Below are 14,537 nucleotides of genomic sequence, written 5' to 3'. Positions count from 1 at the left end.
ATAATTATTATTATATTCGAAGGGGAAAGAATAGAGTACCCAAGAGCCTGAAAGAGTCAGGTACAACCCAAGAAACAAAAAGAGATTTTTTTCAGACTGTAGCTTAAGACAGTGTTAGTTGTTTGGGGATAACCAGAAAGGGAAAAATCCTCAGGAACTGATTGACTTTGCTGCATACCAGAAACTAACACAACACTGTAAATTAACTATATGTCAATAGAATTTTAAAAAAAAAAGCACAAGGAAGGTGGGCAAGGGGGACACATGGGAGAGTTTGGGGCAGAGAATGGGTTGGGTCAGCTGCTAGAGGGGCTGATGTCAGAAGTCAGCCCTCAGTGGGGAAAAGAGAGGGTGGGACAAATTGAGAGAGCAACCCTGAAACACACATCCTACCACGTGTAAAATAGATAGCCAGTGGGAATTTGCTGTGTGATGCAGGGAGCTCAAACTGGTGCTCTGTGACAGCTAGAGGCGTGGGAGGTGGGAGGGGGGTTCAAGAGGGAGGGGACATGTGTACACCTATGGCTGATTCATGCTGATGTATGGCAGAGACCAACACAACGTTGTAAAGCAATTATCCTCCAATTAAAAATAAATAAAAATTTAAAAAATTAGTCCATCTGGAGGGACTTCCCTGGTAGTCTAGTGGTTAAGACTCTTCCTTCCAATGCAGGGGGCATGGGTTCAATCCCTGGTTATAAAACTATAATCCCCCCCAAAAAAAAGAACTATAATCCCCGTATGCCTCACAGTCCACCCAAAAAAAAAAAAAAAAAAAAAAGGCAATGAGCAAGACAACAGTGAGTAGACTGTGGCTCTCACAGTCCACTCTCTCTAGGTCCCCTCCCAACTTGCACGCCCAATCTCTTAAATGCAACCAAGCCTGGGATCCTAGTGATGGAAGCCTCTGTTGTGACCATCTGGTCGACCCCTCTCCTGCCGCCCCTGTGGTTTCTGGGTCTGCGGGAGGGGTGGGAGCGGCCTGTGTGCAGCTCTGACCCGGTGCATCATCGGAGGTTTCCTCCGGCTGTGCCAGTCTTCTGCCAGAAGCCCCACCAGGAGAATTAGAAGCACAGCTCCAAGGCATATCCGGGCCAGATTGCCCTTGGTGTAGCGCTGGAGGGCAAGACCTGGAGGAACAAGAAGAGACAGGAGTAAATGATAAAAGCCCAGCTCCAAGGGGACTTCCCTGGTGGTCCAGGGGTTAAGACTTCACCTTCCATCACCAGGGGTGCAGGTTTGATCCCTGGTTGGGGACCTACAATCCCTCGAAGCCAAAAAACCAAAACGTAAAGCAGAAGCAATGCAGTGAAGACTTTAAAAGTGGTCCATATCCAAAAAAATAATGATAATTGTCAGGAAGCATTTAACAAGAGGCTTCCTGTGTGCTGTTTTGGATCTGTCAGGAACCCTCTGGCCCTTATCAATTCCTGAATATTCAGGAATTAAGAGGAGACGCACGCCTTTCCCGGGGCTGAGGAATCCAGGCATTTCTCATTACGGTGATAAGTACCCTCCTCCTTTTAAAGAGCCAAATGGTAAAAGGTGATTGCAACTCTCTCTTTGATAGGGATCATCTTATGTTTTCTAAGTCTGGAATTTTAATCTTTATCTTTGCTGAGAATAACTACCTTATATATGCCCACACCTTGTTGATTAAAACACCTTTGCTCCATCAGAGCTTGGGTCCCCGTGTCTTTCTTTCTCTCTCTATCTCTCTATTTCTGGCTAATTCCTTGGAGCACGGAGGCCCGCTGAGCTCACTTTCTTGCCCAGGCTTCTAAGACCCTCTCGAGAAGGCGCACTGCGCCTTCACCCACTCGAGAGGGCGCCTGGTGCCTCCGTGCAGCAGCGCGAGCCCTAAAACAGGACTCTATGGGCTTTCCGCATAAACCAGGGGATGTCAGCCTCTTTCTCTCTCTTACTTTCTTATTGTTGACTCCGGACCACCAGGTTCCTGTCCATTAAAGGACCAACAGGTAATGATCTTGGGACTTCCCTGGTGGTCCAGTGGTTAAAAATCTGCCTTCCAATGCAGGGGACGCAGGCTGGATCCCTGGTCAGGGGACTAAGGTCCCACATGTCACAAGCCTGTAAGGCTTGACTACTGAGCCCAAGCACCACAAGTAGAGAGAAAACCACGTGCCACACCAAAGATACCTCAAGCTGCAACTAAGACCCAGCCCAGTCAAAAATAAAAATTATAAATAAATAGTTTTAAAAAACTTTAAAAAAGAAAAAGCTCATCTCCAGGACCCATTCCAAGCCACATATTGAGTTGTTATAGCCAAACTTTTCATCTGAAAACCTATTACTCTCTGCTAGCCAGAAAAGCTATGACAAACCTAGACAGCATATTAAAAAGCAGAGACATTACTTTGCCAACAAAGGTTTGTCTAGTCAAATCTATGGTTTTTCCAGTAGTCATGTATGGATGTGAGAGTTGGACCATAAAGAAAGCTGAGTGCTGAAGAACTGATCCTTTTGAACTGTGGTGTTGGAGAAGACTCTTGAGAGTCCTTGGACTGCAAGAAGATCAAACCAGTCAATCCTAAAGGAAATCAACCCTGAATATTCACTGGGAGGACTGATGCTGAAACTGAAACTCCAATACTTTGGCCACCTGATGCAAAGAACTAACTCATTAGAAAAGATCCTGATGCTGGGAAAGATTGAGGGCAAGAGGAGAAGGGAACAACAGAGGACAAGACGGTTGGATGGCATCACCAACCCCATGGACACGAGTTTGAGCAAACTCCAGGAGATGGTGAAGGACAGTGAAGCCTGGCATGCTGCAGTCCATGGGGTTGCAAAGAGTCAGACACAACTAAGAATAACAAGCTAGGATGCCAGCCTCCTTCCTCGAGGATTCCTCTCGTTCTCACCAAGCATCAGGACTAGATAAGCCCCATTCTTTGAGTAGCACGTCTTCCACTCACCCCCTCACAGGCCTCTGATACAACTTCTCCCCACACACACACACTCCCTGGTTGTTTGGCTGATTGTGGAAGAGGAGACTGTCATAAGGGGTGGGACAGAGATGAAATTTCCCTTCCTCTGACCTTTGAGATAATCTCCACCTTCACACTGGTCTTTGCCCAATTCTGAGCTCCATATGCTAACATTACCCCTCCCCTTCTTAGCTGACATATTAGAACCCAAGACCAGAGAGACGCAGCTTCTTTGCAGGGAAAGCAGCCAGTTTGGGGTAAAGACATGGGCTAGAGGGGGAAGGAAGTTGGTCCAGAGAAGGACACTTACTCACCAGTTGGAGGGTCTGACTCCTTTGGAAGGACAGTGATATTCCTAGAAGCTTCTGGGAACCAAAAAGGATAAGTGTAAAGAGGTGGAACCATCTCTTCTACCCCTGTTTCTACCCCCAATTCTGAACAGCTGCACTGAGAGGCAGAATTCCAGGTTTATAAGAAGAGTGTGAACTACAATGGACTTCCCTGATAGCTCAGTGGTTAAAAAAAAAAAAAAAATGCCTGCCAATGCAGGAGACACGAGTTCAATTCCTGGGTTGGAAAGATCCCCTGGAGGGGGAAATGCCAACCCATACCAGTATTCTCGCCTGAGAAATCCCATGGACAGTGGAGCCTGGCCAGCTACAGTCCATGGGGTTGCAAAGAGTCAGACGTGACTGAGCGAGTAAACAACATGAACTGCAAAGTCAGAGTGTTTGGATTTGAACCTCAGCCTGATCACTTATTAGATACGGATAGAGTGATAATGTTAGTCACTCAGCCATGTCTGACTCTTTGCGACCCCATGGACTGTAGCTCATGAGGCTCCTCTGTCCATGGAATTCTCCAGGCAAGAATACTGGAGTGGGTTGCCATTGCCTTCTCCAGGGGATCTTCCCAAGCCAGGGATTGAACTCAGGTCTCCTGCATTACAAGTAGATTCTTTACCATCTGGCAAATGACTTAATACCTATGGGTCAGTTTTACCAATCCTCCTGAGAGTGACTGGGAACCAAGAAGGGTTTTAAACATAGGATGGGGAAGAATCTCCTCAGAGTCTTAGAAAGAACCTGCCAGCATCAGGAACCTAAAGAAAGTGTGTGGACCCCATGGAGAGCGCTAACGAATCCTCAGGGAATCTGCCAAGGTTTTCTGTCTTGAAGGAAAAGGAGACTCTCCCTGGGGAAGCCAAGGGCAAACAGCACAACAGCATGAGGGAAACATAACTGCACTGGACTGGAGGATGTACTGTGTCCAGAAAACTATGATCTGTGTGGGGTTGAAGCATGGGCCTGGAAGCAATGGGAACAAGCCTACACACATGGATCAGACCCAAGTTGGACGAGCACACGAAAGGGATTTCCCTGGGGGTCCAGTGGTTTCGACTCTGCACTTCCAATGCAGAGGCCGCAAGTTTGATCCCCGTTTGATCCCATGCAGCATAGCCAACAAATTAAAAAAAAAAAAAAAAAAAAAAAACTCAGAACTTACTACCCGCGTAGAAAAGTTCTTGTGGCAATACAGCAAGTGACAGAAAGTCCAAAAGAAAAAGAAGAACATCACACTGCTGGGGATGGGAGGGGAGCTCGAGAGGGGGGGACATACGTATATCTGATTCACGTTGTTGTACAGAAGAAACCAACAGGTCATTCTAAAGCAATTGTCCCTCAATGAAAAGTAAATTTAGAAAGGGAGAAGAAGAGCAGCGTGTAGGGATTAGTAATGGTGTCCCCATGGTAGCCTCGGTGCCGCCATCTTGGAAGCAGCCACTTACCCAGAATGCTCCTCTGCCCCCAAGCTCAGAGCCCATCTCCACCCCACCCTCGCCCTCAAACCGAGGACTTTGGTGGGAAGAGTCAGGTGGTTTTGAGAAGCAGACTGAAAGCTGACAGCCTCAGATGACGGAAGCGCGAGCTCTGAGTGCCTGGTTACTCACCGGTTGTGGCGGCTTCATTCACAACGGAGTGGTTCAGTTTCCTGGAAGCCTCTGTGAATTCTAAGCAGAGGATTATAAGAAAGTCAGGTCTGTTCAGTGAGTCCCTACTCCCCTGACCCCTTCTGAGCTATCCCATCTCCCTGGAACTCATTTCTCTACCACACACTGCACACACACAGAGGAAAGACAAACTCAGAAAGCCTAAGATCGGCCATCTTCAGTTTCTGAGTGGCTTCCTGAGAAATGGCTCCATTCATCCGCTGATGGACATTGGGTTATTTCCACATTGGGGCTATTGTGAATTCTGTTACTGTATGAACATTCACATACAAGCTTCTGTGTGAATACACTTTTTTTTTTTTTTTTTAATTTTCTTGAGTGTATATACTGAGGGTAGGGGCTTTCCTGTTGGTTCAGTTGTAAAGAATCTGCCTGCAATGCAGGAGACCTGGGTTCGATCCCTGGTCCAGAAAGATCACACATACTGTCGAGCAACTAAGCCTGTGTGCTACAACTATTGAGCCTGTGCTCTGGAGCCCAGGAGCAGCAACTACTGAAGCCCACATGTTCTAGAGCCTGTGCTCTGAAACAAGAGAAGCCACCACAATAAGAAGACCATGTATCACGACTAGAGGGTAGCCTCTGCTCTCCACAACTAGAAAAAAAGCCCATTCAATAATGAAGACCCAGCACAGCCAAGAACAAATAATTTTTTTAATTTTTTTTTAAAAAGGAAGCACTATTGATTCATGCAACAACTTGGAAAAATCTCAAGGGTATTATGATCAGTTCAGTTCAGTCACTCAGTCGAATCCAACTCTTTGCGACCCCATGGACTGCAGCATGCCAGGCTTCCCTGTCCATCACCAACTCTCAGAGCTTGCTCAAACTCATGTCCATGGAGTATTATGATAAGGAGGGGGGGGCGGAAAGACAACCTCAAAAAGTCCCATGCTGCATGATTCCATTTATATGTAACAGTCTCAAAATGACGAAATTAAATCTAGGAAGAACAAATTAGCCAGGGGTTAGGGATCATGTGAGAGGAGGGGTGTCTATAAAGGGGGGACCCTGAGAAATATCCTTGTGAGGATGAAATATCATTTTTTGTTTTTTTCTCTTGGAATAGTATTTTGAATACAGTGGTAGTTATAGGAATCTGTGTGATAAATCAACATAGAACTATACATATATATTGTGCCAATGTCAGATTTCTGTTTTTTCTGTTGTACTGTAATTATGTAAGAAGATCCCCTGGAGGAGGAAAGGGAACCCACTCCAGTATCCAAGTAAATTGAGAAATCTAGACAAATAGAAGGATAACGGGGTTCCTGTGCCTTTATGCCACAGACACAGGGTGAATGTTCCAAAACCTACCTGTTATGGTGGAAGGTGGCTCCGTGGGTAGCCAGCTGGGGGTCACAGAGGTCCCTGAGAAATCAGAAAAATAAGAGAGAGAAATCTGTGCACTGTTAGGTGTGGTTCCTGAGCAAACCCAGTTTCCTCACCTAGAAAATAAAAATACAGATGCTTCCATCACTGGACTGTGGTGAGTCTTAGACAGCATTTGAAAGGCACACCTAGCACATTCTGGGGCTAATTAATGACGATCCCTGTAGCTGCCTTCCCTGCTTTCCAAGCTTCAGTCCTGTGCCTTCTTCTGGATCCCTGTGACCTGCCATCTTACAGATACTGGGAACAAAAGTGGCTTTTGTCTCCTGAGCACCAGACAAGGAGGCAGAAACCATGGACTAGGTCCGGAGAAGGACAGGCATCCTATGTGGGGAGAAATGGGAACTGCCTAGGGAACAAATCAGCCCCCTCCTTCTCCCACTACCCCTGCTATCTGCTTGTTTACCCAGACCAATCACAAGGCATTCTTCATGGCATTCAAATTAAAACAATATTAAAAATTTCTTTTTCCTGGCTTTCACTTTCTCCAAGCTTCCACTGCAGGGGATGCAAGCTCAGTCCCTGATTAGGGAACCAAGATCCCACATGCCAAGAGGTGCAGCAAAAAATAAAGAAAAAATACATAAACTAAAATTTTTAAATAAAAATGATTAATTAATTAATGTAAAAAAGTGGATATATGTATGTGTGTGTGTGTATAACTCATTCACTTTGCTGTACACCCAAAGTTAACACCATATTGTAAATCAACCATGTGCGTGTGTGCTAAGTCACTTCAGTTGTGTCCATCTCTTTGCAACCCAGTGGACTGTAGTCCACCAGGCTTCTGTGTCCATGGGGATTCTCCAAGCAAGAATACTGGAGTGGGTTGCCATGCCCCACTCCAGGGGATCTTCCCAACCCAGGGATCGAACCTGAGTCTCTTATATCTCCTGTATTAGTAGGCAGGTTCTTTACCACTAGCACCACACTAGCTGAGAATACCTGTAAATCAACTATACTCCAATACAAATTTTTTTAAAAGAAAATCTTGGGCTGGGGAGACCATCCTGGATGATCTGGGTGGGTCCAATTACAAGGGTCCTTAAAAGCCTAAGAGTGAAGCAGGAAGGTGGAAAAGTCAGAGAGAAAGAGAAAGATTAGAAAATGCTATGAAACTGGCTTTGATGATGAAGGAAGGGACCGTGGGAGCCAAGAAATACAGGTGATTCTAGAAGCTGGAAAAGGCACCAGAAATGAATTCTTCCAGAAGGAAGGCTGGCTGACACCTTGGTTTTATCCCCACAGGACCCATTTCAGACTTCTGACTTCCAAAACTGTAAGGTAATACATTTGTGAAATTTAAGCCAGCGAACTTGTGGTCACTTGTTACAGCAGCACCCAGACACTCAAACACCCTCCAAAGCCTCCAACTTCCCATGCTCCCTCCCCTGGAAACTTCCATCAGGGACTGCCAAGGCTGGAGAAAAGGTTTTGTCTCTACCCCTGACCTGTGACCACAAGCTCCAGGGGGTCGCTGGGGGCTGACCACAGGTATGGATATGCGCTGGAAAAGCTATAGCATCGGTAGATTCCACTGTGGGCGGCAGTCACCGTGACGATGGGGAAGTCTGCCCGGTACCACCTCTCTGGTGTCTTGAAGGGCCTGGTGTCCCCCTCCTTGTAGAGAGCAAATTGGTCAAAACCATACTGGCTCTGACAGCGTAGAGTCACGGTCACTCCTGCGGCCACCGCCGTGCTGGGCTGAGCTGACAGCGAAGGCTTGGGGGAAGTTCCTGGGAAAGGAGAGAAATTTAGTATTAAAGATGGTGGCCACTGTGGAAAACAGTATGGAGGTTCCTCAGAAAACTAAAACTAGAATTACTGTATGATCCAGCAATCCCTCTCCTGGACACATATCCAGACAAAACTCTAACTCGAAAAGATACATGCACCCCTGTGTTCACAGCAACAATATTCATAAGAGCTAAGACATGGAGACAACCTAAATGTGCATCAACAGAGGAACAGATAAAGAAGATGTGGTCCATATATATGATGGAATACCACATAGCCACCAAAAAGAATGAAATAATGCCATTGCAACAACATGCCATGGGCAACTAGAGATGATCATACTAAGTGAAGTCAGTCAGACAGAGAAAGACAAATCACATATGATATCAGTTATATGTGGGATCTAAAATATGACACAAATGAACCCATCTGTGAAATAGAAACAGACTCATGGACGCAGAGCACAGACTGGTGGTTGCCAAGAGGGAGAGGGTTGGGGGAGGCATGGAGTGGGAGGTCAGGGTTATCAGGTATAAGTGTGTATATGTAGGGTGGATAAACAGCAAGGTTCTACCACTGTATAGCACAGAGAACTATATTTGATACCCTATGATAAACCATAATGGAAAAATATTTTTCTAAAAAAAAAAAAATATATATATATATAACTGGAGCACTTTGTTGCACAGCAGAAATTAACAGCATTGTAAATCAACTATATTTCAATTGAAAAATACTAAAACTGGGGGAGGGGGGGAGAGCGAGAGAAGGTGGTTAAGACTCCACCTTTCCATTGAAGGAGCCAGGTGGTTGGACCCCTGAATGAAAAACTAAGATCCCACATGCCTCAAGGATGTGGCCACAAAATAAATATTTTTTAAGGCATAAACGTGGCTAGAGGGGTGCACATTTTTTCCTCTCGTGTCAGGCTTGGATGTGACTTGGAATGACAATCTAGGAATTTGTCTTTATTTAAAATTGTACTATTGTGAACATCTGGATTTTTTGCATTGATTTGGTTTTTTTTTTTTAATATTGCATTAACATATTATTTATGTGGGTTACTGAGTTTTGGGCACTTTCCCTAAATTTGGCACTCAAGGCCCACATCTTGCTTGCCCCACCCTAATCCCAACATCCCCCCCCCCTCCCGCCCTCATCCCAGGACTTTGGGTTTAGGGTCTTCATCACCCCCTACTCTCACCCTCTTGGCCCCCGGGAACAGAGGACCACAGAGCCCTGAGCCTAAATGTCTAGCCAAGCCCACCCCCAGTTACCAGTAGCAACCAGCTCCAGCTGGCTACTGGGAGGGGACCAGTGCATCCCTATTTGATAGGAGCAACGGTAGCGGCCGGCTTGGCCTCTTTCCATCGCCGAGATGAAGATCTCCGCCTGGTCAAAATACCTCCCGGATTTCAGCTTCTCCAGGCGGTACAGCTCTGCACCCGGAGGCCCCTGGCAGCGAATGGTCACCGGCTTCCCCAGGGGCACGAGGGCGCTGGGCAGGGCCTGGAGGGAGGGCTTGGACAGAGGACCTGGAAGCGAAGCACATCCAGCGGAGCTCAGCTTCCGACAGAGCCTTGCCGTCCTGGGCCCACCGCCAGCTCCTGCCCTCTCGCTGGCTGAACCGGAAGACGGATCTGGACTCACCTTCCTGAGCGCATATCACCTGGCCCAGACACAGCCCTGGGGAAAGAGCAAGGGACCAGTCACCAGGACCTCGTGTGAACCCACACCTCCTGCGTGCTGCACACTGAGAAGGCAAACTTGCGTGCTTTTTTTTTTTTTTAATTGGGGATATAGTTGAGAGTCCCTTGGACAGCGAGGAGATCCAACCAGTCCCTCCTAAAGGAAATCAGTCCTGAATATTCACTGGAAGAACTGATGCTGAAGCTGAATAGTTTGGCCATCAGATGCGAAGAACTGACTCATTTGAAAAGACCCTGATGCCTGGAAAGATTGAAGGCAGGAGGAGTAGGGGACGACAGAGGATGAGATGGCTGGATGGCATCACTGACTCAATGGACATGAGTTTGGGTAAACTCCAGGAGCTGGTGATGGACAGGGAGGCCTGGTGTGCTGCAGTCCCTGGGGTCCTAAAGAGTCGGACTCGCCGGAACAACTGAACGAAACAGAACTGATAGTTGATTAACAACTTTGTGTTAGTTTCAAGTGTTCCCCTTCTTTAGTCTTTATTGTGTGTGTGTCATTTTTTTTTTCAAAGATACACAAGCACGTGATTGAAGTGAAAGAAGGCAACCTGGGGCGTCTCTGGTGGTCCAGTGACCGGGACTCTGCCCTCCCAGTGCAGGGGCCGAACTTCGATCCCTGCTCAGGGAACTAAGATCCCACAAGCCCTGTGGCATGGCCAGTTAGTAAAAATTAAAAAAACAAACACAGGGCTCCCAGTTAAATTTGAATTTCAGATAAACAACAAATAATTTTTTTTTGCACAGTAGATCCCATGAGGTCCATAGTCCTGCAACTGGCAGGAGGCAGATTTAAACACTGGCAGCACATTTTTGCAGTAAAGCATGTGGATTTGGTGCAAACATTGCTTAGTTGGTATTTGAGCCTGGCGCTGTGTGACCTTGAACAAGTTACTTAACCCCTCTGGGCCTGTGTTCTCACCTGTGAGATGGAAATAATAGGAGGCCCTGCTTCATCAGGCCATCATGGGGATTAAATGAGTGTCTTTTTAGAAACACAGAGGAGGGCTTCCCTGGTGGCTCAGAGGTAAAGAATCCGCCTGCCAGTGCAGGAGACACGGGTTCGATCCCTGATGTGGGAAGATCCCACGTGCCCAGGAGCAACTGAGTCGGAGCTCAACAACTACCGAGCCCGCGCTCTAGAGCCCAGGAGCTGCAACTGCTGAGCCCAGGAGCTGCGACTACTGAAGCCTGCGGACCCCTAGCGTGTGCCCCACCACAGGATGCCACCGAAATGAGGAGCCTCTGCACTGCAACCAGGGAGGAGCCCCCATCACCACAGCTAGAGAAAGCCCGCACGCAGCAGCAAAGACCCCGCACAGCCAAAAATGAAATAAAAGCACAGAAGATGCATGTGTGAGAGCTCCATGAGCTCTCTCAAGGATGGATAAAGGCATGAGTGACTGAGGGCAGCTTGTGTTCACAGAATGCACTCTTATCCCCGATAACACAACTGCTCTGCCTTCCTGCTTAGCCCCGGGAGCCTCTGTCCTTTTCCGTGATAAAATTCCTTTGAAGAAATAAGGAAATCATGTGCAGGCGTGCCCAGAATAGAGCTTGATAAGGAGGAGACTGTAAAAAAATGCATCTGAGCCTCCACACCAGTCCTATTACAGGAGACCCTTACTCCGGCATTGTTGAGATGACTGACAAATAAAAATCTTACATATCCAAGGTGTATGGCGTGATGACCTGTGAAATAATTACCACAATCAAGCTAGTTAACACATCCGTCACCTCACATAATTAAATATCTTTGGTGGTATTTTTTTTGGTGAGAAATCTAAATCTACTCTTTTGGCAAATTTCAGGTACGTGCTATAGAATGGTTAGCTGTTGTCATCATGTTATGACTTAAACCCCCAAGACTGATTTCATCTTATAAGTGGAAGTTTATACCTTTTGACCCACATCATCTACCTCTCCATTACCCCCACCTCCACCCTTAACCACCTGTCCCCAACTGGGCAATCACCAAGCTACTCTCTGCTTTTGTGGGTTCAACTTTTTGAGACTCCATGTATAAGTAAGATCCTGCAATATTCGTTTATCTGGCTTATATCGCTTAGCATAATACCCTCAAGGTCCAATCACATTGTCACAAACAGCAAAATTGTTGGCACCAGAACCATAAGGGATATTGACAAGCTAAATCTATAATCTAGCACTGATATCAAATACACCTCAAACAAAATTAAAAATTATAATACTCTATAGTAATAGAGTACAGGAAACGCTACTCAATATTTGGTAATAACCTCTAAGGGAAAAGAACCTGAATATATATTATATATGTGTGTGGTTATATATGTGAGATATATTATATATGTGTGTGGTTATATATATGAGATATTATATGTGTGTGTGGTTATATGTATGATATATACAATATATGTGTGATTCACTTTGCTGTAGATATGAAACTAACACAACATTGTAAATCAACTAGACTTTAATTAATTAGTTAATTAGAAACAAACAATATGGCGTAGCGGAAGAAGGTTGCAGCCCAACACTCTGAGACCTGTATTCATTTCTCGACCCAGCCACGAATAAACTAGAATAATTCATACAAGCAGCTTCCCCCTGGGTCCCAGTTTTCCCACCCAACAGATAAGTGAGGTGATGCTTGTAGGTCACCTCTTGCCCTGAAAGCTACCTCTTGCCCTGGTGCAATTTTAAAAAAAAAAATTCTTTGTCTCCTAGCCCACTGCCTGTCCCTCAGCATTTTCCAGAATGACTCACCAAGGCAGAAGAGGGCAGCCAGGGCTGGGGCCATGGTTCCTCGCCTGCCCTGAGCCCTGCAGCCCAGGAGGGACGCCTTGGGTGGGGGCGGGAGCCGGACACAGGATGCGATGGCAGGGGTGAAGGGCCCGCTCCGCCCTCCCGCGTCAGCCTGGCTTTCCCTAGGTGGCACTCATCGAGCCGGAGCCGTTCCCTCCGTAGTGTGACTTGCACACAAGCTCCGAGGAGCCTGGCTTATCTCCTGCCGCCAGCCCAAGGTCCCAGCGAGTCTGCCTCGTGAGGCATCATCTGCTGCTTCCGGCAGCCCCTACATTCATTAGGGGCTCACAGATCAACACCCCAATGGGTGAGTGAAATCCATAGAGTCAGAAAGTACGTCGGGACTTCCCTGGTGGTCCAATGGCTAAGACTCTGAGCTCCCAATGCAGAACCCCTGGTTCCACCCCTGATCAGGAAACTAGACCCCACGTGCCGCAACCAAGACCTGATACGGCCAAAAAAATTAACGTCTTAAAAAGAACAGGGAAAAGTACATTGGTAGGGCTTCCCTGCTGGCTCAGTGGGAAAGAATCTGCCTGCCAGTGCAGAAGTTGTTGTTCAGTCAATCAGCCGTGTCCGACTCTTTGCGACCCCATGGACTGCAGCACCCAGGCTTCCCTGTCCTTCCCTATCTCCCAGAGCTTGCTCAAACTCATGTCCGTTGAGTCGGTGATGCCATCCAATTGTTAGGGGAAGCACACTGATTGAAACCGCCCTCCCTGGCCAGGCACCATAGTAACCATTTGCATGAGTTGGTTTATGACAGGCGATCCTGATAAGGAATACGGAACTAATAAGCCACCACCAGCCGGAAGAGCTCGGGAAAGGTCAAGAGGAGACACCGCGTATCCGTCCACTTCCCAGAATCCCTCTTGCTAGCATCCATCTTGGCTGAGCGATGCGTACGCCACCAGGAAAGACTCTGAATTAGAATGATTGGCCAAAGACCACCCAGAAACTAATCCCATCACCATAAAACCCAAGACTGCCAGCCACACGACAGAGCAGTTCTCCTGGGTTCCCTTACCTACTGCTCTCCAACCGGGTGCCCTTTCCCAATAAAACCTCTTGCTTTGTCAGCATGTGTCTCCTCGGACAATTGATTTCTGAGTGTTAGACAAGAGCCCAGTTTCGGGCCCTGGAAGGGGTCCCCCTTCCTGCAACACAACCATCTCACCCTCTATCGTCCCCTTCTCCTCCTGCCCTCAATCTTTCCCAGCATCAGGGTCTTTTCCAATGAGTTGGCTGTTTCTATCAGGTGGCCAAAGTATCGGAGCTTCAGCTTCAGCATCAGTCCTTCCAATAAATACTCAAAGTTGACTTCCTTGAGGATTGACTGGTTTGATCTCCTTGCAGTCCGAGGGACTCTCAAGAGTCTTCTCCGGGACTCTTGTTATCGCTTGGCCCATCCAGACAATCTAGGATGGTCTTCCTCCTTTGAAGTCAGCTGTTAGGACCTTGAACCCATCATCCACCTCACTCCCCCTTTGCCATATAAAGTAGAAGTTTCTGTGGATTAGGAACACCTTGGGGGGCACCCACTTTTCTGCTGACCACACTGTTCTTTTCAAAATCCTTAAGCAAAAATCCTTTCTGCTTAAATTAAGAAGAATCAGCTTCACCAAGGTTGTTGGCAAGCAAATCAACTGAAAAGAACAGATTTTTAAAAGCACAAACTCCCCACTATCTGCTTTCAAAAAAAAAAAAAGCTCTGCAGTGTGCCCCTCCAACCTGTGCGCGGGGCACGGGGTGGCCCACCCCTCCCCAGGCCCCAGCCCTGCCCCTGCTATTCCTTGTGCTTTTGAAGAGTGTTAAATTATGGAAGCCCCTTGGGGCCCTCCCTGTCCCCCGGGACCTCTTATTTATACTAAAGTCCCCTGTTTTCAAAAAAAAAAAAAAAAAAAAATGGGCTGTGTTAGCAAGAAGAGGGGTTGGAATTCAGAGTCTGAATCC

At 47.0% G+C, this 14,537-nt stretch overlaps 1 protein-coding gene across 1 annotated transcript; it reads right to left on the bottom strand.

Moving 5' to 3' along the window:
• Window positions 1–891: 891 nt before the first annotated feature.
• GP6 (glycoprotein VI platelet) lies at window positions 892–12,579 on the bottom strand. The gene is made up of 8 exons (XM_043900687.1): window positions 12,546–12,579; window positions 9,742–9,777; window positions 9,369–9,626; window positions 7,806–8,090; window positions 6,280–6,333; window positions 4,903–4,962; window positions 3,266–3,316; window positions 892–1,130 (listed from the first exon to the last, which is right to left on the bottom strand). The coding sequence occupies exons 1-8, from the start codon at window positions 12,577–12,579 to the stop codon at window positions 892–894; spliced, it is 1,017 nt and encodes a 338-aa protein (XP_043756622.1).
• Between the last annotated feature and the right edge of the window lie 1,958 nt (window positions 12,580–14,537).

This window comes from Cervus elaphus, chromosome 4, assembly GCF_910594005.1.
Source record: "Cervus elaphus chromosome 4, mCerEla1.1, whole genome shotgun sequence".
Taxonomy (NCBI): Eukaryota; Metazoa; Chordata; class Mammalia; order Artiodactyla; family Cervidae; genus Cervus; species Cervus elaphus.
Note: the sequence above shows the minus strand (reverse complement) of the source record. Positions and strands in the feature narration are given on the sequence as shown.

Bases quoted from the DNA above. Each gene is read 5' to 3' on its own strand.
- GP6 (XM_043900687.1), bottom strand. From the start codon at position 12,579: ATGGCCCCAGCCCTGGCTGCCCTCTTCTGCCTTG. The intron at 9,778-12,545 runs GTGAGTCATTCT...CTCTTTCCCCAG, and splicing joins GGCTGCCCTCTTCTGCCTTG to GGCTGTGTCTGGGCCAGGTG. The intron at 4,963-6,279 runs GTAGGTTTTGGA...TCCTCTGCTTAG, and splicing joins GCCACCTTCCACCATAACAG to AATTCACAGAGGCTTCCAGG.